The sequence below is a fragment of the Amblyraja radiata genome, chromosome 28, assembly GCF_010909765.2.
Source record: "Amblyraja radiata isolate CabotCenter1 chromosome 28, sAmbRad1.1.pri, whole genome shotgun sequence".
Taxonomy (NCBI): domain Eukaryota; kingdom Metazoa; phylum Chordata; class Chondrichthyes; order Rajiformes; family Rajidae; genus Amblyraja; species Amblyraja radiata.
Window position 1 is genome coordinate 11,051,948 of NC_045983.1, and position 24,303 is coordinate 11,076,250.

At 43.2% G+C, this 24,303-nt stretch overlaps 2 protein-coding genes across 7 annotated transcripts in view; both read left to right on the plus strand.

Moving 5' to 3' along the window:
• Positions 1–1,602, plus strand: part of dhx40 (DEAH-box helicase 40) — a 35,735-nt gene extending 34,133 nt beyond the window's left edge. For 2 of the 3 annotated variants that reach the window (XM_033045778.1, XM_033045779.1), the window contains one exon: positions 606–1,602. In XM_033045778.1, coding sequence (XP_032901669.1) covers positions 606–730 — 125 coding nt within the window. In that variant the 3' untranslated portion in view covers positions 731–1,602. The remainder of the gene's footprint in view (positions 1–605) is intronic. The other variant, XM_033045777.1, reaches the window with a different exon arrangement.
• A 4,855-nt stretch (positions 1,603–6,457) lies between these two features.
• cltc (clathrin heavy chain) overlaps positions 6,458–24,303 on the plus strand; it is an 82,381-nt gene continuing 64,535 nt past the window's right edge. For 3 of the 4 annotated variants that reach the window (XM_033045771.1, XM_033045773.1, XM_033045774.1), the window contains exons 1-2: positions 6,458–6,592; positions 6,688–6,818. In XM_033045771.1, coding sequence (XP_032901662.1) covers positions 6,777–6,818 — 42 coding nt within the window. In that variant the 5' untranslated portion in view covers positions 6,458–6,592; positions 6,688–6,776. The remainder of the gene's footprint in view (positions 6,593–6,687; positions 6,819–24,303) is intronic. The other variant, XM_033045775.1, reaches the window with a different exon arrangement.

Genomic DNA, 24,303 nt, shown 5'->3' on the forward strand with positions numbered 1-24,303 from the left:
GTGGAAACAGGAGCACCTGGAAGGAAAGTACGCAGTCACAGGAAGAATGTGCAAACACCACACAGACAGGCACAGAAGGCCAGGTTCAACCTGGGTCTCTGGTGCTATGAGGCAGCAGCTCCACCAGCTGTGCCACTGTGCTATCTATTGGTACTTGGTCTCATGTGCCCTTTCTGTAGCTTGTACTTGTAATTGTAATGATTCCTGAACAGTTTAAATGTTTATATGTGATAATTCACATATAACCAATACACATGCACCACATGAAAGCACAAATGATAGATCACTACCAGGCCATCCCATTCCCACACCCTCCCAACCATCATTGCCTCCACCTTCCTTCTTTGCCCAGAGTTGGGGAGGAAAACCAGACCCTTGAGATTTCAGCCTTGTGACAACAACTACATGCAGGACAGAAAGCAATCTTGGGAATCCGCTGCTTTACACCATCAGCGCACAGGGTCTGAAATCCTTATTGTTAGTATTTTATTACATGCATGGTGTGCACATGTCTGAACTGAAAGAGTTATTTGCTCTCTAAACATGGTGCTGCTTTGTAGATTTAAATGGAGGTATTTTACCTTCCCTCTCCCTCTCCCTTGCAGAACAAGCTCATGAAGATGCTCTGAGGAAGCTGGAAAAGAGGAATGATGAGACGTCCATATCAGATGCTCGAGCTCGATACCTTCAGCGCAAGATGGATAAGTCGCAGAACTGGGCGGGGCAGTGAAGGTGCAGAAGAGATGGGAGGAAATGATGACTGCATAGGAACCCATCTCAATATCAGGAATGAATGGTATTCAAGGTCCACAGATATTAGAGAGAATATTGATTATCTGCAGGGACAAATGTCATCTCTCTGAGCCATTGTACACGTGGAGTTGAGTCGAAGTGCTGGTGGGGTTAGAGTGGTGGACATTGACACAGGATATACCCATCAGTGCATGGGCCAATCAGCCCCCCCACCTCTTTGTACTGTGTTCAAACCAATGATCGATCTCATCACACTGTGATTGCACACCCAGCCAGTGTTCTAGACAGGGAGCATGACTGGGCTATTTAGGCAAAGTCCATTATAAATGTGGAAAGAGGAATTTATGATGTAAAAAGTTGACAGACCACCTAAAGTGATCACCTTTAAAGTGAGAAAATGTGAACTGCCTCTCAAATCCCTTTCCTCGGGTAAAAATCATCTTAAACCAAATAGCTCAGAATATCTGATGTTTTCTCTAATGGCCACTCTGCCACCTGCCGTGAAATGCTGCCTTGCTACCATCAGAATACTTACCGTGATACTGGGTTTAGACAGGTTGGAACCCACTATGCAGGGGTTCATAGTTAGGTGATTCAGATTGCACTTTTCCAGCAGACTGAACGGAAGAGGGACAGAAATGGTGGATAAAATGCAGTAATTGCAGGGTGGTGATGTATGAATAGTTGTCGCGTTAAATGATTCCTATATTTTTATGTCACTTCCGTCTGATTTATTTTTATAACTTTTTTTAACAAATTCTGATAATAACTTGCTTATGATAAAGAAAGAAACTGCTTTAAAATATCATGTGTAATATTCCATTTTCAATAAAATGTGTTACAAACTAACCCCCACTCATGAATACAACAGTTTATTATTGGGTACTCTTTCACAACTGAAGCAGCAGGCATACCAACACTGAGGCTAATTGGTGAGCATACCATGCTGTCAATTTGTTTAATACTTCCAACATTTCGCAGTCCAGTTGTGACTTGCATTTAATTCATTTGCAACATGTAACAACTGAACTAATTTACTTTAAAAAAAACATTCCCCTGATCTTTTTGTTTACCCCTCCTTCCCGTTCCAGCCATTGTTGCTGTATTTGAAGGATGTGTGTTTAGTGCAGCAATTGGATGAAAGATGCCTTCTCTATCTATAAAGCCTGAGCTTGACTGGGAATTCTATCAGTGCAGCCCAGCCCTGATCTCTGCCAACATTCACATCTATGAATCTTTGATTAGGTTCATTAGGGTTGAGAGAAATTGAGAGAAATCTCTTGAGCCTCAACCCGATGAAATCTGGACAATGTGATTTGTTTAGTATTTGCATTAGCATTAGTGAGTGGGTAGAGAAAGGAAAATGAACCACTACGTATTATGTTCTAAATAAAAACATTTAAAGTTAATGCTGTCAATATGTTTTCTAGGGCTCAGGATCAGGAATTCCTCAGTAAAGTCACCACCTCTCCTCTTTTCATTAAAAATGACTGAAAATGTTTCTCTGCTGCAGCTCAGTGTGTACAATAGTCGGAGATGGTGAGTCCAAGATTCACTTCAGAGTCTCGAGCACAAGATTCTAGGACAACACTCCAGTGGCGATGCTGAACTGTCCTTTAGCAAGGGTTTCAGGCGAGACCTCTGTTGGTTGGGTGTAGAAATATATTCTGTTCTGAACATTTGTGTGTGCAGATCTGGTTGCCTCACTACAGGAGACTTTGAAGACGGTGCAGAAGAAATTGACCAAAAGTGCTGCCTGGATTAGAAGATATTGTTCTGTCTGGATTGTCAGATGCTGGGGTTAGAACTGATAGAAATTTATAAACTTAAGAGGGGTGTAGATAGGATAGATGGTCAGAACCTTTTTCCCAGGGTGGAAATGTCAAAGACTAGAGGGCATAGCTTTAAGTATGAGCGGCAAAATCGTTTTCCACAGAATGGTGGGTGCTTGGAATGCACTGCCAATGGTGGTGGTAGTAGCAGATACAAAAGTGGATTTTAAGAGGCTTTTGAATAAGCAGGAATGGAGGATATAGATCATATGCAGGTAGATGAGGTTAGTTTAACTTGGCATCATGATCGGCATGAACACTGGGCTGAAGAGCCTGTTCCTGCCGTATATTCTTCTGCGTTCCATGATATTATTTTGATAAGGAGCAGGAGGGTTTTTCGTAGTGGACAGGGCAATATAATTCCTAAATATTTGATATGATCATCATTACGTTTTTGCTTGCTGGAGCTTACTATGGTTAATTTGGCTGCTGTGCTTCATGCAAAACAACAATGACTTTACTTAAAAAATAATTATATGGCTCTAAAGTACTTTGGAGGTATTTTGTTAGTTGCTACATACAAAGTCACATGCTTATATGACGGTGTAAAATTTTGTATGATAATACGTACTTATGTCCAACAAGTCATACCCCTGCCACATTACCAGCCCCCCAATGCTGCAAGATTCACACAGGCTGAATATAACTTGCTGGAGACAGATATGGCTTGGACGTTTAGTTTAGAGATTCAGCATGGAAACAGGCCCTTTGGCCCATCAAACTCACACCGAGCATCGATCACCTGTTCACACCAGTTCTATGTTATCCCACTTTCTCATCTACTCCCTACACACTGGGAGCAATTCAGAGGCCAATTATCCTACAAACCCGCATGTCTTTGGGATGTGGGAGGAAACCCATGCAGTCATGGCGAGAACGTACAAACTCCACCCAGTCAGCACCTGAGGTCGGGATTGAACCTGAGGCTCTGCCGCTGTAAGGCAGCAGCTCTACCAGCTACGACACTGTGCCACCCTTTAAAAAATCGTTATATTTGTGGCCCCATCATTTATTGAACAATTGAATTTGACAGTTATGTCCGCTTCCAGCCAATAAAATTATGACAAACCAAGAAGTAACGATCAATGGGCCGAATGGCCTACTCCTGCACCTATTGTCTATTGTTCTTTCATATATACACTTAGGTTTGTGTCTGCATAAGGTAAATCGATAGTTTTCAAGTATTTAACTTTTTAATTGATGTGTTTTCTTAAGAATAACTTACTTCAAGCTAAGTATGCTTTTGATCATAAGCATGTACATAAACGGCATTTTTAAAAATGATTTGCACTGATAAGCTTCAAAGTAACTACATTCAGCCGAGGGAGCTTATGTGTATCTGGTGCAGACCGGCTTGGACTGACCTTTTGGAACGATCCCATTCAGAAAAAAGCCAAAGGATATACAAAATTCAATCCATGCCTTGTCTGGTAGAATTCTTTTTATTTATAACAGTGATCTTACAAACAAAAATTCTCCTTCCTTCATCAAAGCAGTGACTGAATATAACCTTAACTGGACTGCTGTCCATTGATGATGGCTGTCGGTAGCTGTTGCAATCCAGCAAGAAGGCCTGTGAAATAAAAGCAGGGAATGCTGAAACACTGCTGGTCTGCTGCCACATGTACAAAGCTGGTGAAAGGTCACCAGCTGAAATCAAAAGTAAAACTTTTGATTCATTTCTCCTCAGATCCTGAGCGTTTCCAACATTCTATTTTTACATCAGATTTTAACTGTCCGTGATATTATAGGTACGTTAGCACAATGGTTAAGTTACTGGACTAATAGCTGGTGCAAATTAATTTAATATTAAATAAATCTGCTTGGAATAAAAAGCTGCTGATCATGGACTCGTAACGCCAACATTGTCTGAATGGTGTGAATAAAGAATAATCTTTCTCTTTCATAAAATTTCTGATGATATTTATGTGGATGTTGAAGAAGGGTCCTGTCCTAAAATATCACCTATCCATGTCCTCCAGAGATGCTACCTGACCCATTGACTTATTCCAGCACTTTGTGTCTTCATTTGTATGGATGCTGGTTCTTCCAGAAAGCGAGTCACAGAAGGCTATCCAAATGCATGTAACATCCCTGCATATGTTCTAGTGAGTTCAATGCACAGTGATAGGAATAATAACACTGATTCTGTACCCCTGCTCCTCTGCCCTGTGAAGGGAATCTAATTGTTGGCACTTAGTTAAGATTTACTAACTCAGGATGTTTCTGTCACAGAGGCAGATGGAGCGCTGTATTAACTCACTAAGCTGGGACAATGGATCAGCAGACCGACGTCACACTAGAGTGGGATCGGCTGCTGGAATGTATTTGTGATTCTCTTGAGCAGTCCCAATGGAACAAAGCTGATAACGTGGAGTGGGGAGACATTTGTCAACTGTTCGTAGCTTGATATGCCCGTCCTCTTGGATCGATACAGAAGGGCAAGTTGATTGCCAACTTGCTTGGTGAATCTGGTGGTTTGGATGGGACCAAGTAAATAATGTCCAAATGCAATTGGAAAATATATTGATCCACAACTTATCCTTTTAGAATTACTTTCCATCTGGGCACTTAATTTAGTTGAGATACACTGTGGAAAACTGCCCTTCAGACCACCGAGTCCACACCCAACAATAGTTAACTACTATTAACCTTTCCCAACTCTCCTGGAAAACATTACTGGAGCATTATTTTAATCAAGCTTCTGGTCACCTGTCATATTATCTCTAGCTGTACCTCATTACAAAACACCTGCAAAATATCTCAAGACAGAGTTTGTTTTACACGATTAAGAGAGGCGGTTGTTATTTTCAGCTTTGAAAGGAAATGGTTGAGAAAATACTAGGTAGTGATAAATAAAAGTAATCCATCAGGTTAAAATGTCACTGATAATGTTAGAATACATATTACAATGAAAAATATCAAATATAAGATATTCTACAGTTTTTTTACATAACAATTAAGAGACGGAAAGAATACATGAAGGATAAAAAGAATGGAATCATTTAATAAGCAGTGGAATGGATTCTTATCTATAATGTATTATAGGAGGGGGTCATCTTTCAAATGAATGTTAAAATAAGGCCTTGCCTTTCCTGTCGGTGATGTAAACGATCCAATAACACTCTCCAAAGGGCAGGGCAGATATCCCAAGCGTCCAGATCCTGCACAATATGTATCCTTCAACTTACGATTACAAAATAAGTCACTTATTGCCATTTATGCTTTAACAGTTTACCCCCAAAAAGTGACAGCACCTAAAAATAACGTTATTGTTTGTAAGGTTTAAAAAAAAAAGCGTATTAACATAAAGGTCATAGAGTTGACCTGAAACATGTTTATTACTGCTGTTGTCCTATCTGTTATTTCTAGCATTTTCTGCCTCAAGTTAAATTTTGCACAGCAGGAAATCAGATGCATAGCAAATAACTTCGCATAACTTATTATAATGGAATTAGAACAAAATCTCCGGTGGGTAGGCATGAGCACCCAGCTGAGAGAGGACGGTGCAACCTTCCAACACTGCAGCAGCGTCAGCTTTTAATGAATGAAACCAACCGCAGGAAAGGGGCAAAAAACCCGGAAGCTCTGGAGGAAGTGACGCACAATCACATGCCAATGATGTGGCAAGAAACTTGTATCGAAACCTACGCGGGAGAAAATAGACCCTCGAATTCCCAGCCTCCGGGAGGGAATAAAAGTGAAATAAAACAATATTTTCAAAAAAGTTTCGAATTAAATGAACGTGTGTTATTTTTTAAATGGGTTTGATGGGATCAAAGGAGCAGAGTTAGAGAGGAAGGGTCGGGGTCTCTCCTTCCCCTTCCTCGAGGCCAGGCTGGCGGCGGCTCAGCCTCACGGCGGGGCGGGGCGGGTGTAGCGCTCCGCCGCGCTGTTTCCGGTTCGCCGCCATTGCGGGTTTGACTGCTGCTACGCTGCGGCTCGTTGCCCCGGGACGGTTTATAAGGAGGCAGAGGGAGCGCTGAGGCCGCGCTGCCGACGGACAGGTGAACTCTGCGCTCAGCCGCGAGGGAGACGAGCGGGCTGCGGTCCATCCAGCCTTGGTGTAACCGGCTGTCATTTTTTTTCCTCCCTCATTCAGGTTCACCCCCCCCCCACACTCGCTCTCACTCTCCGCCGAGACCGGCCCGACCCGACCGCCGAGGCCCGACACCCACCCCTTGCTCCGACATGGCGCAGATCCTGCCCATCCGCTTCCAGGAGCACCTGCAGGTAAGGTCAGGCCGCCGGCCGGTGCCGGTGCCGCGCCCTCAAGCTGCCGGGCCCGAAGCGCCGGGTCACGGCCCGCTCCCAGCCCGGGCAAGTGTCATCCGCCGGTACACCAAAAAATGCTGGAGAAACTCAGCGGGTGCAGCAGCATCTATGGAGCGAAGGAGATGGGCAACGTTTCGTGCCGAAACCCTTGGGTTTCGGCCCGAAACGTTACCTATCTCCTTAGTTCCATAGATGCTGCCTGCTTGGGTTTCGGCCCGAAACGTTACCTATCTCATTAGCTCCATAGATGCTGCTGCACCCGCTGAGCTTCTCCAGCATTTTTGGTCTACCTTCGATTTTCCAGCATCTGCCGTTCCTTCTTAAACACAAGTATCATTGAGGATGTCGCTTTCCTCTTGGATGAGTTGATTAACTTGTATGATGCATGTTATAATTTATATTATACATAATACGCATGTATAGTGTAATGTAATATAACATCACAATATTTAAAATACGATGCTGTATTGTGTATAAAAGAATACATAATTTATTCTTTCGTATAGTATATTGAGTCCTTCCCGGGTCAAATCCTCTAGTTCCTTGGTGAAACATCGGGCTAAGGAAGGGTGTGGGAAGAAATAAATCCAGAGCTGAGAGTTTAAACATTTCCTCCTGTGAGTGACATTATGCCTGATTTATATATAATATGTAATTAAATGGAACCAAATGACTCTGGTTTGAAACCCCACCTCGGGTTGGTTCAACCTTGAACTGCAGTGGGGCACAATGTCACTTGTCGGAGGAAATGTTTATACTTTCAGCTCTGGATTTTTTTTTCTCCCTCCCTCCACACGCCTCTTTTACCTAATGTTCTGCTGAGGAAACAGAGGCTTTGGACAAGGAAAGGCTCTTGGAAACTGGAGCTCAGGCTGTGCTGACTGCTGCTGTCGTTTAAAAAAAAATTCTCACCCACTTGAAATATTTAGCAGCTTGACACATGAAGGCGTTTCATCTTGAAACTGAAAGGTTTCTCGAACTTTAATTGCTTGCATTCATCTGAAGTTGGAGTTGGTGCAACTGAATTGTATATCAATAGATTTATAGCTTTGGGTTTTGAGCTACTGACATCTTGTGTTAATTTGGTGGCATGACTTTAGTTATTTTGGAGACTAAAAAGATTGCAAAGTTTGGGCTTTATCTGCACATTTTTACACTGAGAAGGAATAACCTGAAGTTTGGTGGTTTATTTTGAAATACTTGGACTTGTCTGGTAAACTAGAATAGGAAACATGGGTTAATCATGTGACCCTTTGAACCTGTTCTGCCATTCATTACTCATGCCTGGCTGACCTATCTTATTCAAGAAGGAACTGCAGACGCTGGAAGATCGAAGGTACACAAAAATGCTGGAGAAACTCAGCGGGTGCAGCAGCATCTATGGAGCGAAGGATATAGGCGACGTTTCGGGCCGAAATCTTCAGACTGATGGGGGGGGGGGGGGGGGAAGAGAAGTAAGGAAAAAGGGAGGAGGAGGAGCCCGAGGGGGGGGGGGGGTGGGGTGGGAGGAGACAGCTCGAGGGTTAAGGAAGGGGAGGAGACAGCAAGGGCTAGCAAAACTGGGAGAATTCAACGTTCATGTCATCCGGACGCAAGCAACCCAGGCGGAATATGAGGTGCTGTTCCTCCAATTTCCGGTGTTGCTCACTCTGGCAATGGAGGAGACCCAGGACAGAGAGGTCGGATTGGGAATGGGAGGGGGAGTTGAAGTGCTGAGCCACCGGGAGTTCAGGTAGGTTATTGCGGACTGAGCGGAGGTGTTCGGCGAAACGATCGCCCAACCTCCGCTTAGTCTCCCCGATGTAAATCAGCTGACATCTAGAGCAGCGGATGCAGTAGATGAGGTTGGAGGAGATACAGGTGAACCTTTGTCGCACCTGGAACGACTGCTTGGGTCCTTGAATGGAGTCGAGGGGGGAGGTGAAGGGACAGGTGTTGCATTTCTTGCGGTTGCAACGGAAAGTGCCTGGGGAGGGGGTGGTACGGGAGGGAAGGGAAGAATTGACAAGGGAGTTGCGGAGGGAGCGGTCTTTGCGGAAGGCAGACATAGGGGGAGATGGGAAGATGTGGCGAGTGGTGGGGTCACGTTGGAGGTGGCGGAAATGGCGGAGGATTATTTGTTGTATTTGCCGGCTGGTGGGGTGAAAGGTGAGGACTAGGGGGACTCTGCCCTTGTTGCGAGTGCGGGGATGGGGAGAGAGAGCAGTGTTGCGGGGTATGGATGAGACCCTGGTGCGAGCCTCATCTATGGCGGCGGAGGGGAATCCCCGTTCCCTGAAGAACGAGGACATTTCCGATGCCCTGGTGTGGAACGTCTCATCCTGGGAGCAGATGCGGCGTAGGCGGAGGAATTGGGAGTAGGGGATGGAGTCTTTACAGGGGGCAGGGTGGAAAGACGTGTAGTCCAGATAGCCATGTGAGTCAGTTGGTTTGTAGTGTATGTCGGTCAGAAGTCTGTCCCCTGCGATGGAGATGGTGAGGTCAAGGAATGGTAGGGAAGTGTCGGAAATGGTCCAGGTGTATTGGAGTGCCGGATGGAAGTTGGTGGTGAAGTGGATGAAGTCAGTCAGTTGTGCGTGGGTGCAGGAGGTGGCCCCAAAGCAGTCGTCAATGTAACGGAGGTAGAGGTCGGGGATGGGGCCTTGGTACGTATTGAACAAGGATTGGCGTAGCTGGGGCCCATGCGTGTGCCCATAGCTACGCCTTGTGTTTGGAGGAAATGGGAGGAGTCAACTGTAAAGTTGTTGAGGGTGAGGACCAACTCTGCCAGGCGGAGGAGGGTGTCAGTGGCTGGGTATCTTGGCTATTCTATCTTGGCTATTTTGTTGCATTCCTAATTGCTGTAATATCCTGAAATCTATTGATCAGTTCTGAGCATCCACATACTGTCTTCTAAATGGGGAAATGTTATCTCAGTTCTAAATGCCCTCTACCTTTTTCTGAGATTGACCCTGGTTCTAGGTTCTTTAGCTAGGCAAAATGTCCTACACATAACAGTATATTACAGGAACAGGTGCTTTGGCCCACAATCTCTGTGCTGAGCCGAACATGATGTCAAGACTATCTCTTGTCTGCTTGGACATAATCCATATTCTTCCATTCCCTGTAAATCCATACATCTATCCATAAATCTTTCAAATTCCACTATCATATCTGCCTCAATCACGACCCCTGGCAGTGTATTCCAGACACTTGGCAACCCTGCACATTTCCTTTAAACTTTGCCGAAATGATCCAGTATTTGTTTTTTCCCCCCCATTTTTGGGAAAAAGATCTGACTGTCTATTGTATCTGTGCCTCTCATAATTTTATATACTTCTATCAGATCGCCCCACGACCGACGATCCAGAGAAAACAATCCGTGTCTGTCCAACTACTCCCTGTAGCCATATCACCCAATCAAGGCATCATTCTGGTAAACCTCCTCTGCACGCTCTCCATAGCCTCCATATCCTTCTTGTAATGGGGCAACCAGTCTGCAAGCAATACTTCAGATATGGTCTAATCAAAGTCTTATAAAAGCTGCATAATGACTTCCTGACTCTATGCTCTGTCTCGACCTATGAAAGCAAGCAGATCATATGGAGCTTTTACCACTCTAGCTACATGTGTTGTCACTTTTGGGGAGTTGTGGACAAACCCTTTGTACATCAATGTTGTTATGGGTTATACCATTAATTATATATATTTGCCCTTGCAATTGACCTCAAAGTGCAACACCTCACACTTGCTTGAATTAAAGTCCATCTATCACTGCTCCCCCCACTTCTGCAACTGATTTATATCCCGCTGTATACTTTGACGGGCATCCTCACAGTCTGCGACCCCAGCAATTTTGGTGTAATTTGCAAACTTGCTAACCAACAGAGGTCCCAGCACAGATCCTTGCAGAGCTCCACTGGCCACAGACCTCCAGCCTGAAAATTGTCATTCCACTGCAACCCTCTTTTGTCTTCTATCAGTAAGCTAGTTCGGAATCCATAAGACTGTCACTGTGAATCACGTGCATTTTAATCTTCTGGATCAGCCTACCTTGGGGAACTTTATCAAATGTATTACGAAATTCCACGTAGACCACATCCACTGCCCTGCCCTCATTGATCACCTTTACCACCACCTCAGAAAACTTAATCAAATTAGTAAGACATGACCTGCAGTGTACAAACCTGTGCCGGCTGTCCCTAATCAACCCATTCTCTTTCAAATGGAAGTACTTCCTATCCTGAAAAATCCTCTTCTGTTGGTTCTCTAACACTGATGTGAGGCTCACTGGCCTATAATTCCCTGGATTCTCTCTACTTTTCTTCTTAGCCATGTTTCCACAATGCCTACACAGAGCTCCATGCTCCGATCCAACCTCTAAGATAATCTGCTTTTCCTGCAATACTCCTTGCATTGAAATAAGCACACCTCAGTCTGTCAGCATCACCATATTCCTTCACCTGTCCCTGTCTGCCCTTCCTTCCTTGACTTACTGGCCCTAACCTCTACCTTCCAATCATTCCTAATTTCTGACCAGCTACTGTAGTTCTCGCTACACCTGCGTTTATCTGTTTCAGCTATGATGTTCAAATTTCAATGAGATCAATTCCCTACTTTCAACCACAAGCCCAGTTGATCTGATAATTCCTTGTTAATAACCCTTCCCACCATACTATTGATCTTATTAGATCCTGATAATTGTTTTCAAGACCAGGACTGCACAATACTCCCAAGTGTGGTCGTACATGAGAGTCCTAGTCATGGAGCATGGAAATGCTCCTTTAGTTCAACATGTCCATGCTGACCAAGTTGCCCATCTACGCTAGGATAATTTGTTCACGTTTGACAGATTTTCCTGTAAAACTTTCCCCATCCATGTACCTATCCAAATATCTTCTAAATGCTATTATACCTGCATCAACCACTTATTTTGCAGCTTGTCAAGTCAAGTTTATTTGTCACATACACATACGAGATGTGCAGTGAAATGAAAGTGGCAATGCTCGCGGACTTTTGTGCAAAAAAAAACCCAACCAAACAACCAAACAAACTATAAACACAATCATAACACGCATATTCTTTTACATAATAAATAATGGAAGGAAAAACATTCAGTAGAGTTAGTCCCTGGTGAGATAGGCGTTTACAGTCCGAATGGCCTCTGGGAAGAAACTCCTTCTCAACCTCTCCGTTCTCACCGCATGGCAACGGAGGCGTTTGCCTGACCGTAGCAGCTGGAACAGTCCGTTGCAGGGGTGGAAGGGGTCTCTCATGACATTGTTGGCTCTGGAGTTGCACCTCCTGATGTATAGTTCCTGCAGGGGGGCAAGTGAAGTTCCTATAGTGCGTTCGGCCGAACGCACTACTCTGCAGAGCCTTCTTGTCCTTGGCAGAGCAATTCCCAAACCAGATGGTAATGTTCCTGGACAAGATGCTTTCCACCGCCGCTGCGTAGAAGCACAGGAGGATCCTCGGAGACACTCTGAATTTCCTCAATTGCCTGAGGTGGTAAAGGTGCTGCCTTGCCTTACTCATGAGTGCTGAGGCGTGTGATGCCCATGTCATATCCTCGAAGATGTGGACTCCCAGATATTTAAAACAGTTCACCCTATCCACAGGATCCCCATTTATCCTCAATGGAGTGTACGTCCTCGGATGATGTGCCCTCCTAAAGTCCATGATCAGCTCCTTCGTTTTTTTGATGTTCAAGAGGAGGCTGTCATCCTGGCACCAGAGTGCTAGACCAGCCACCTCCTCCCGGTAGGCCTTCTCGTCGTTGTTCCATATCCATACCACCTGTGGGGAAAATGTTGCCTCTTAGGTTCCTATTAAATTTATCCCCTCTCACCTTGAACCTAATCGCAGTAAGATGTCAATAAATCCCTGTATAATAATAAAGGAGAACATGTCATTTGCTTTCCCAATAGCTAGCTTCTGTCCATGTTAATTTAGTTTTGTTTGTGTGAATGTGCACATAGATCCCCATGAACATCTATAAAAATAATGTTTAAGAAGGAACTTCAGATGCCGGACCCACACACAACTCACTGACTTCATCCATTTCACCACTAACTTCCATCCGGCACTGAAATACACGTGGACCATTTCCGTCATTTCCGTACCATTTCTTGACCTCACTATCTCCATCCCAGGTGATAGACTCCTGACCGACATCCACTATAAACCCACTAACTCCCATGGCTATCTGGACTACACTTCTTCCCACCCTGCTTCCTGTAAGGACTCCGTCCCCTACTCCCAATTCCTCCGACTACGGTGCATCTGCACCCAGGATGTGGTGTTCCACACCAGGGCATCGGAGATGTCCTCATTCTTCAGGGAACGGGGGTTCCCCTCTTCTACCATAGATGAGGCTCTCACCAGGGTCTCTTCTATACCCCGTGACTACTCTCACTCCCCATCCCCCCCACTCATAACAAGGGCAGTCCCCCTTGTCCTCACCTTCCACCCAACCAGCCGTCACGTACAACAAATAATGCTCCATCTTTTTCGCCACCTCCAACGTGACCCCACCACTTGCCACATCTTCCCATCTCCTCCCCTTTCTGCAGAGACCGCACCCTCCGTACCTCCCTGGCCAATTCGTCCCTTCCCACCCTCTCTCCAGGCACTTTCCCTTGCAACCGCAAGAAATGCTACACCTGTCGCTTTATCTCCCCCCTTGACTCCATTCAAGGACCCAAGCAGTCTTTCCAGGTGCGGCAGAGGTTCACCTGCACCTCCTCCAACCTCATCTATTGCATCCGCTGCTCTAGATGTCAGCTGGTCTACATCGGTGAGACCAAGCGATCGCTTCGCCAAACACCTCCGCTCAGTTCGCAATAACCAACCTTAATCTCCCAGTGACTCAGCACTTCAACTCCCCCTCCCGTTCCGAACCTGACCTTTCTGTCCTCTGCCTCCTCCATGGCCAGAGTGAGGACCACCGTAAATTGGAGGAGCAGCACCTCGTATTTCGCTTGGGCAGTTTGCACCCCAGCGGTATGAACATTGACTTCCCTAATTTCAGGTAGTCCTTACTTTCTCCTCTACTTCTCAGCTCCTCAGCCCACTGGGTCCACCTCTTCCTTTCTTCTTCCTGCTTTAAAAATAGGTAATCCCGTGATGAAACACTGATGGAATAGCAATCTGCTCTACAATATTACAGGTAGTAAATGCTAGCTGCAGGGTTTCTTTGACATCTAACCACTAAATAAAATGGAAGAATTGCTCATTTTCAATTGAGGGGGGCGGGGCCCGGGTTGGGGGGGGGGGGGTGTTGGAGTGGATTTGGGTAATATACAAAACTGGCACATTTGGAATTTCTGGATATTGAATGTTTTATTCACATCAGAACATCTTAAATTTGCTCTTTTTATGTCGAGCATCATTACCTCTGAATTGGTTATGATTAAAGGGAACCTGGGCCCTGGTGAGTGTAGAGGAAGCAAAGAGGTAAATATTAGCTGGTGATTCAGATGTCAAGGCAATATAATTTCCAAATAGGCAGGGAATTATTGGAATTGTACAGTGGAATAGAAACATCATATTGAACTGTTATTCTAACGCATTGTCTTCCCAGAAATGTTGACGTGTGAGGTGTATGTTTCCAGTACTTAAATCATGAGCACTTTTGTATATGGTTAGTCAAATTTCAAGTGTCATTTTATTGAATCAGCAGTACTGCTGCTTTTTGCAAACTCCATTTCCTGACATTGAAATGGTTCTTTACATGTTAACTGGAGGCTACAACAATGCTTCAGAACTGGACTCTAGTTGATTCATTATATAATGGACAAACTTTGAAACATACCTAATTAACCATAGTCAGGTACTTCAGAAGAATAGTTATTACTGGGGTTCCCTCTCTTGCTCTGAGTCTCATCACAGTATCTAATGTAAAATTGGTGGAGGTCTTCAAACCAAAACATGACTAGACTTGGTGAGTTCAACTTGCTTTAGTCATGAAGAATTTCATTTGAATATCCATTTTGGGAAGAAACTTGAATGCAGCTGTTTACTATCCCCAGCTATTGGATGTGCTAAGTCTTAATTGGCATTTTGTAGGAGAGTAATGGCACAGCATTGATTGACCACTACATGCATTAACTGTAATAGTATTTGATATTCATGTATATCTAAGGAAGAGCACTTGCATATTGATTTCAAATTTGTGAAGTTTGAGTGTGCAAAAGGGACCTAATCCAAGACATTGCCTATCCATTCTCATCAAGATGCTGCCTGACCTGCTGAGTTCCTCTAGCACTTGTTTTGCACAAGATTTCGGCATTTGCAATTCTTGTATCTCGGCTTTCAAATTTCAGTTCCATTGGAAAATGAAATACAACCTTCCAGATTTTGGACTTGTAATGATAGGTAGGGTTGTTCCTGAAAATGTCAACGACTCCTCCCTCCCCTTACTCCTTTTTCTGTCCCCCAAAATAACATTCTATTCACTGCCAAGTTCCTGCAGCAGATTGTTGCTTCCACATTTTTGACCAAGACTTATTAACTTATCACTAGGTTGTGGATGCTTTAAAAGCTGTTTGTTTTGTCTTCCTGCTTCTCTCCCACCCTGATTGTTATTGACCACCTCTCTGAGCTGTAATCAAGAGCTATCACACCTCCCAGTTTATAATCCACCACCTTCTGGTTATACTTGTACCATCTGCACACAATTAAGCTTACACAGGTCATCGGTTCCTAATTTGATAGTTGTGAAACTTCATTATTGTAAATTCTGACCTAATGGAATTGGATTGTTGGAAACTTCTTGGATTGTCATTAAAGATGTTTTGTATCCAGTTGTGGGTGTGACAGACTTAAACCAATTGGCAAAGTTCAATTGTAACCAAACTGCTTGAAGTGCTCTTCAAATCTGTTTAAAAGGGTTATGTTGTTGCCTGTATTGATCAGAGCATTTTGAAAAAGGTCTTCAGTAAACTATAGACCTGGACATGGTGACATGGTCAGGCTTTGCCATCAATTGTTCTTCTCATTGGTGCCTTTGAGCAAATGGGGTGCTGTCATATGACAAACGCCATCAACATTAACATCTGCACTTCTTTTAACATTTTACTGCTACACTGCAAAATCTCCTCTGGTTTGCCTACTTTGAAGAAATGTTTTCCTCTCGCTGATAAGAGTTGTGTGAGATCCTTGCTGTGACTCCTGCTGTAGTGACCACATTCCTCAGATGTTGCCTGACCTGCTGAGTTACTCCAACACTTTTTAGTCCAATAACATGTTCAGTTGTATTGTAGTTAATCATTTGGAGCTTGTATCCTTGTATTCCAAATTTACCTGAACACCAAATTATCAATGGATGAATGTAATGTTACTGCTGCAAATTGATTTAACAGAATTAAATTGTAGCTAATATGTCTTTGCATATGTGGGTGTTTGCACTGATTTATAGCTGTTGCCTTTAGTGGCTGACAACAATCGAAATGCAGTTAGTCTGCTTTTTCTCAGCTAAATATTAGAAAAAGCCATTTTATCAGCCAGAATTCTCAACACTTAGCTGTTGTTCATAACTTCACCCTGTTGACTTGGTTTACTGTTGGGAATCCATTGGGAGATTGCCTCAGGCTTGACTGATGTACTGTTTCCAGCTGCTATTTAAACTGGTCTGCTGGCCTGACCAATTTTCCAGCCTGTCTTGGGCTGAGGCCCAACCTGACAAATTTGTACTAACATCTGCTTGACATCCATGCAAAAAATCAGTGCCATCCTACATTTGAGTGTGAGGAACAGCACCACCTTGACTGCCAGACACACATTGGGATGTGTGACCATTAGAGTTGAGAGGAGGAGAGCAGGTTAATTCAATTTTTCATTGTTCCCATCCTTTCTGCTTTAAAGTCCAATGTTCTGAGGGGCTGTGCTGAAAGGACCCATATGTGTATTCAGAAAGTATTCAGACCCCTTCACTTTTCCACCTTTTGTTACGTTACAGCCTTATTTTTAAATTGATTAAATTATTTTTTTTATCGTCAATCTGCACACAATACCCCAGAATTAAGAAGCAAAAACAGGTGTTCAGAAATTTTGGCAAAGTAATTAAAAAGAAATAACTGAGATATCACATTTACATAAGTATTCAAACCCTTTACTCAGTACTATATTGAGGTACCTTTGGCAGCGATTACAGCCTCAAGTCTTCTTGGGTATGACGCTACAAGCTTGGCACACCTGTATTTTGGTAATTTCTCCCATTCTTCTCTGCAGATCCTCTCAAGCTCTGTCAGGTTGGATGGGGAGCGTCGATGCACAGCTATTTTCAGGTCCCTCCAGAGATGTTTGATCGGGTTCAAGTGCGAACTCTAGCTGGGCCACTCAATGACATTCACAGATTTGTCACAAAGCCACTCCTGCGTTGTCTTGGCTATGTGCTTGGGGTCGATGTCCTGTTGGAAGGTGAACCTCCACCCCATTTTGAGATCCAGAATGCTCTGGAGCAAGTTTTCATCAAGGATCTCTCTGTACTTTGCTCTGTTCGTCTTTCTCGATTCTGACTAGTCTCCCAGTTCCTGCCGCTGAATAACATCTCACAGCTGCCACCACCATGCTTCACTGTAGGTATGGTATTGGCCAGGTGATGAGCGGTGCCTGGTTTCCTCCAGATGTGACGCTTGACAATCAGGCTAAAGAGTTCAATCTTTGTTTCATCAGATCAGAGAATCTTGTTTATCATGGTCTGAGAGTCCTTCAGGTGCCTTTTGGCAAACACCAATCGGGTTGTCATGTGCCTTTTACTGAGGAACGGCTTCTTTGTGGCCACTACCATAAAGGCCTGATTGGTGGAATGCTGCAGATATAGTTGTCCTTCTGGAAGGTTCTCCCATCTCCATAGAGGAACTCGAGCTCTGTCAGAGTGACCATCGGGTTCTTGGTCACCTCCCTGACCAAGACCCTTCTCTCCCGATTGCTCAGTTTGGCCCGGCAGCCAGCTCTATGAAGAGTCCTGGTGGTTCCAAAGTTCTTCCATTTAAGAATGACAGAGGCCACTGTGCTCTTCGGCAATTGCAGAAATAGTTTTATACCCTTCCCCAGATCTGTGTCTCGACACAATCCTGTCTCGGAGGTCTACAGACAATTCCTTTGTCTTCATGGCTTGGTTTTTGCTCTGACATGCACTGTCAACTGTGTGACCTTATGTAGACAGGCGTGGGCCTTTCCCAATCTTGTCCAATCAATTTAATTTACCACTGGTGGACTCCAAGTTGCAGAAACATCTCAAGGATATACAATGGAAACAGGGTGAACCTAAGCTCAAGTGTGTCATAGCAAAGGGTCTGAATACTTAAGTAAATGTGATATTTCTGTTGTTTCTTTTTAATTACTTTGCAGAAATTTCTAAATGCCTGTTTTTGCTTTTTTATTATGGGGTATTGTGTGTAATTGATGATAATAAAATGTTTTAATCCATTTTAGAATAAGGCTGTAACGTAACAATGTGGAAAATGGGAAGGGGTCTGAATACTTTCTGAATGCACTGTATTCTGAATTTCCTTGGGGGCTTGATGTGACTTCACACAAACTCCTTGACTCTTCTCAACTTGTTTTGTATAACTTGAATTTTGATCACTTTCCTGGTGATTCTTCCCAGCCTAGTTTTTGCGTCCTGGATGATACTGCATTAATGATTTTTAAAAAATGTGCTGGAGGAACTCTGCAGGTCATCCAGCTTCTGTGGAGGGATTGGACAAGTGATGTTTCAGGATGGGACCCTTCTTCAGACTGCATTAATTCGTTTTCATAGGAAATGGGCGCGGCAGTAAGCTTCATTATTGTTCAGACAATTAAGGTCTTTAAGTCCAGATGCAACCTTCATCTGTTTTTTGACTTAATTGCATCACTGCCTTCAGTTGAATGGGGAAGATTGTTAGATGTGGCCCTTGTGGCTAAAGGGATCACGGGGTATGGAGAGAAGGCAGGTACAGGATACTGAGTTGGATGATCAGCCATGATCATATTGAATGGTGGTGCAGGCTCGAAGGGCCGAATGGCCTACTCCTGCACCTATTTTCTATGTTCTGTACAGCATACTCAATTGTGGAAGACTATCGTGTAGTAAAATGGTTGACTTTTTTGAAATGCCAAGCTGTTTCTACCTTAAGACTACTTGTTCTGTGCAGATTATGACTCAAGCCATGTACGTGTATGACTTTAAATGGATTCCCTACCTTGTTTTGGGTGTGCTTTTAGTGCTATCTGCCTGGAATTTAAGCAACTGCTCATTTCCTATTAACCTGATAGGTTTGGGTAATATATTTGTCATTGAGGATCAAACTGCAGATTATTTTCTCACCCCTTAGGGGCCAGTCTCACTGTACGAGCTAATTCAAGAGTTCTTCCAAGTTTCCCCTGATTCGAACTCGGAGAATTAAGGTAATAGCCGCTCATAGGTACTCCTACATGTTGAAAAATCTTCACGAGCTTACCGCGTTTCCCGAGTGCCTGCCGTTACGAGCCGCTAAGAGACGTCTCGAGCTCCAACGTACCCGCTACGTTCATTCTGTGTGCTTACCACGAGTTTGATTTTTTTTAACTGCCTTGTGATTAAGGCAGTGCAGCGTAGGTTCACGAGATTGATCCCTGGGATGACGGGACTGTCGTATGAGGAAAGATTGAAAAGACTAGGCTTGTATTCACTGGAGTTTAGAAGGATGAGGGGGTATCTTATAGAAACATATAAAATTATAAAAGGACTAGACACGCTAGATGCAGGAAAAATGTTCCCAATGTTGGGCGAGTCCAGAACCAGGGGCCACGGTCTTAGAATAAAGGGGAGGCCATTTAAGACTGAGGTGAGAAAAAACATTTTCACCCAGAGTTTTTGAATTTGTGGAATTCCTTGCCACAGAGGGCAGTGGAGACCAAATCACTGGATGGATTTAAGAGAGAGTTAGATAGAGCTCTAGGGGCCAGTGGAATCAAGGGATATGGGGAGAAGGCAGGCATGGGTTATTGATTGGGGACGATCAGCCATAATCACAATGAATGGTGGTGCTGTGTCGAAGGGCCGAATGGCCTCCTGCACCTATTTTCTATGTTTCTATGGGAGAGCTCTTGAATTACCTCGTACAGTGGGACAGGCCCTTTATTCTGCCTTTGCTTTGAATTTTACCTCAACCACGACATAATGGATTTTAACCTAAAAGATTTCAAATTTGCTGCTTTTTGACAACTTTTTTCAAAGAACAGTTTTGATGTTTGACTACCTTTAATTCATCCGCCTTTTTTTATAACTGGCTCTTTATTTTGGTAGTAGCATTCGATTTTTGACTTTATGCTAGTTTCCTGGCAGCTGTTAACTTGGGACTCTAACCCATGGTGTTCAATGAATTGGAATAAGCAAGTTTCTTAATGACACATCTGTAGTGGCTTTTTTACTTGTGCTGTATTATCAGTGAGCATCAGCTGCCTGCATATAAATGAATATATTTGGCTTCACTTTGCACGTGTTGGATTAACTGGACTTGCTTCTGGCTCTAAATTTCAAGTCTTGCTCTATTTTGAGCACCAGGATGTGCATTAATCATTAACGGTATGGATATTATCAAAGGCTCGCAAAAGCGTGAAGCAAGCTCATCTCTGCATGTATTTTGTGAATCAATTGAGATTTGCACACTTTAAAGCACCAGACCATTTGGCATAGAATATCGTTAGCTATTTAATTTATATTATTATCACGTGTACCAAGGTACATGAAAAGCTTTTTGTTGCTATCCTGTCAAAGAAAAGACTATACATGATCACAAATAAACCATCCACAGGATACAGGATATAGGGTACAGTGTTTAGTGCAAGATAATATTCGATTAAAGATAGTTTGAAGGTCTCCAATGAAGCTGATGGGAGGTCAGGACTGCACCCTAGCTGGTGTGATGATGTTTGAGTTACCTCAAAACAGCAGGGAAGAAATGGTCCAAACTTCCGTACCTCCTGCAACCTTGATCCACTGCAGTTTGTCGACTGCCACAACAGGTCCACAGCTGATGCCCTTTCCCTGGCCCTACACTCATCCTTGGAACACCTAGATAAGAAGGACGCCAACATCAGACACCTATACCTACACCACAGCTCTGCTTTTAATACAATTTCCCATCCAAACTCATCTCCAAACTCATGGAACTTGGAGTTAGCAAAGGTACACAAAATTGCTGGATAAACTCAGCGGGTGCAGCAGCATCTATGGAGCGAAGGAGACCTAGTTGGTGTTAGCAATCCCCTCTGTAACTGGATCCTTAACTTCCTGGCCAGCAGACTACAATCAGTGAGGATGGGTGAAAAATCGATTCACAATTACAAATATCCAGCACTTGTTGCATACCTTGGTTCTACCTGCAGCCTCTCATTGCTGCACAGAACTCTTGACAGTAGTTTTCATAGAAACGATGAACATGAGCGAACTGTAGATTTGAGCAGTGGTGCATTTGTTGTCCTTCAAATGTACTTGTGTTTAAAGTCATCTTTGAGGTTTATAATCCCTTGGGTATAGTAATAATGTTCACTTAAGTACTCTAAACTGTTTTAAATATGATTAGAGTATTTCCTTTACTTCCTGTTTGTACTTCCAACGTATTTAAAAAATGACCAAATTTCATTGTGGTAAACAAAATTTGGCAGAATCCTTCTTTATTGTGTAACTGTCAAATGTTGCAATCTTGTAGGCAATGACCTGTTAATCCATTGCTTGTAGTTTGGTGCTGTGATCATGAATTTGCATGAGCTTGTTAGAGATCTGGATTCTGAGATTGGAGGCTAATTTATTATCAAGGGGCAGAGCCGAAGTTGCAGAATGTTGGCTTTGAGTTACCTGGGCTCAGAGGCTGAATTAATGATGCTTGAAGGTCTGGTAATTGAAAATAGCTTTTCTTTGTGATTAACTGTTCATGGGGGACAAGTTTCCCCTCTCCCGTCCCCATGCACCAGGATTGCCTGTGTGGTTCGATGAATTGTTTGAGCTGTCCAAAGCAAGCTCTCTTGCCAGACCACATTGTTATCTGGTTTAACCAACATTCAAATTCAGTTATGTACAAGGAAACGTGTTTAGTGCTCATTTTACATTGTTGCAGCTTGCACTTCTGCAGTGTAGCTCATCTAGTAACTAAGTAACCATTTTGGATCTAATAAATAACTTTTTAAACAAAGAGCAGTGCGAAGTGTGGTATTTTTGTTGGCAGTAAGCTTTGCCTGTGTGGCATTGAGCACGTGTTGCTTTTCCTGTAGAGATTGCACATAATAGTCAAACCCTACTGCAAGAAACTGGGGATGAATCAATCCATATCTTTGTGTAGGTTGGTTGTGGAATCACTTGAATACTTAAGACCCAGCTGGTATTTTCTCTCCTGATGTTGTAGTGCTGATTGACAAATCTGGCAAGGTTTAGATATTGGTGTCATGTCTGGAGCAAGTACAAATTTGAAGACGTTCAAATTTGAAGTAATTCATGCAAATTGATGAAGTAATACTGAATATCTGGAATAAAATTACTTTAGTATTGTTTTTAAATGTCACATCACTTTCAGTTTCTGGCATTTTAACATGACATGAGTGCACTAGGTTCTGGCTGAATGGCGGGGCCATGGGCAGAGCTTTTCTATTACAAGAACTTTAGTATAAAATGTTTGTATGGTAATTGGTTTACCTGTTTTATCTTCATTTTGATAACTGAGCTAAAAAAAATTTTTATTAGTATGAAAATATTTTATTGCAAGGTCAGTGTAACAATTGAGTTCCATGTGGTCATAGTAATCTATTAATTTATTATATGGTCTTGTGTTTTCAGTTTACCTCGAAGATTGTATGTCTCTCAACTGATACACTAATTAGAGGTATAGATTGCTGTGCAGTTGTTGGCTTTGTTTACAGGGAACATGTTTACAGTAACTGCTATTGACTGACCTACCATTCAAGTTGGTACAAGTGTACAAATAGTAATTTGGTGGAACAACTTGCCTATTGTTCTTCCTGATCAAATATACAGAATGATATTGTGGTGACTTGAGCATGGGTTCAGCATTGTTTTTTGGTTTTCAGCATGAGCATTGTTTTTTGGTTGTTCGGCTTGATTAGTAGCTGAAAGTTGTCATTGATACTAATTACCTACCTGGTTCCATGTTGCCACCATATTTTTCAGCATAGTCAACATCTAACGATAATGGTGTTGAGAAGATCAGACAAAGGCAACTGATGTTGCTTTGAGTCGGCTTCCCTTGGGACCATCTGTGCACAGCCTTGATCTGAACAATTTTGGGGAAAGTGAGATTGTGCATGAAACTGTACCCTAAGCTTTTGATTGTGCAAGGAAAATATGTTGTATGTAAAATCATTGATTTGAGAAAGGTGCCATAAAAAAAAGTGCAGACAGACTAGATTGACTTTTACATTGCACCTTTCACAACATCAGAGTTGGAGTGCATCAAAAAATAGTGAGGTCTTGAGCTGCCCTGCTTACCTATATAATAGATTAAAGGGCCTGTCACACTTGCCGATATTTTTTTTCGGCGACTGCCGGCGTCATTGACCGACGTATCAGGTCACAGAAAAATTTGCTGCGCTATGACATATTGACGCGCGGTGCTTTTTCAAGTGACGCAACTTTTTTCGTCGCCACTGGATTTTGGAATGTTCAAAATCTTTTGGCGACCCTGATATGACGCCGTCAGTTGCCAAAAAAATCGCCAAGTGGGACAGACCCGTAACTTTATAACAGTTTCATCTTTCGTGTTCGCCATGGAGACACAGCATGAAAATGGACCCTTCAGTTCACCGAGTCCCTGTCAACTATAAACTCCCCACTTGCACTAATCCTGTTTTTGTTTCCAAAACAAATTGCACATATTCAAGCTCCAGGTGTTAACGGTACAATTGCTTAGGTGTCTAGTAAATATGCAGTTTAAACTGCAAATAGGATGAGGAGATACCTTTGGATCCCGTTCCTTGTGCATATGTCTTTGTGTTTGTAATTCCGGTCCTGTGACTGCAAACTTGCCAGGCGATGGTTTATGATCACATGTTATTTTGCCGTTTTAATATACGTGTTCAAACTAGGAATCTTGCTAGGTTGAAAGAACTTGACAGTTTTGGACCAAAGCACTTACATTGGAATTAGTGGCTTGGCTTCCTGTTGCAGTTATTAGCAGTTTTTACTTCCTTCCTGGAATGAAGTATGTACTTTTCCATTGACTGGAGTAAGTTTCAGGAAAATGGCAAACCGTTCTTCTTGAACTTGCAACTTAGCTCTTAGCTGCTACTTTAGCTTCTGAAATTGGGGGTGATGATTCATAATATTGTAACGCTATTCTCACTAATGTGGCGCCTCAACCAATTGTGGATAGAGCTATCTCTTCAGAACTGATGAGAAATGTTAGTCTGAAGAAAAAAGACTAACGGTTCTGAACTGAAACCTCAAACCTTAAAACTTTTTTTGACCTCCATCACAGCGAGGAGG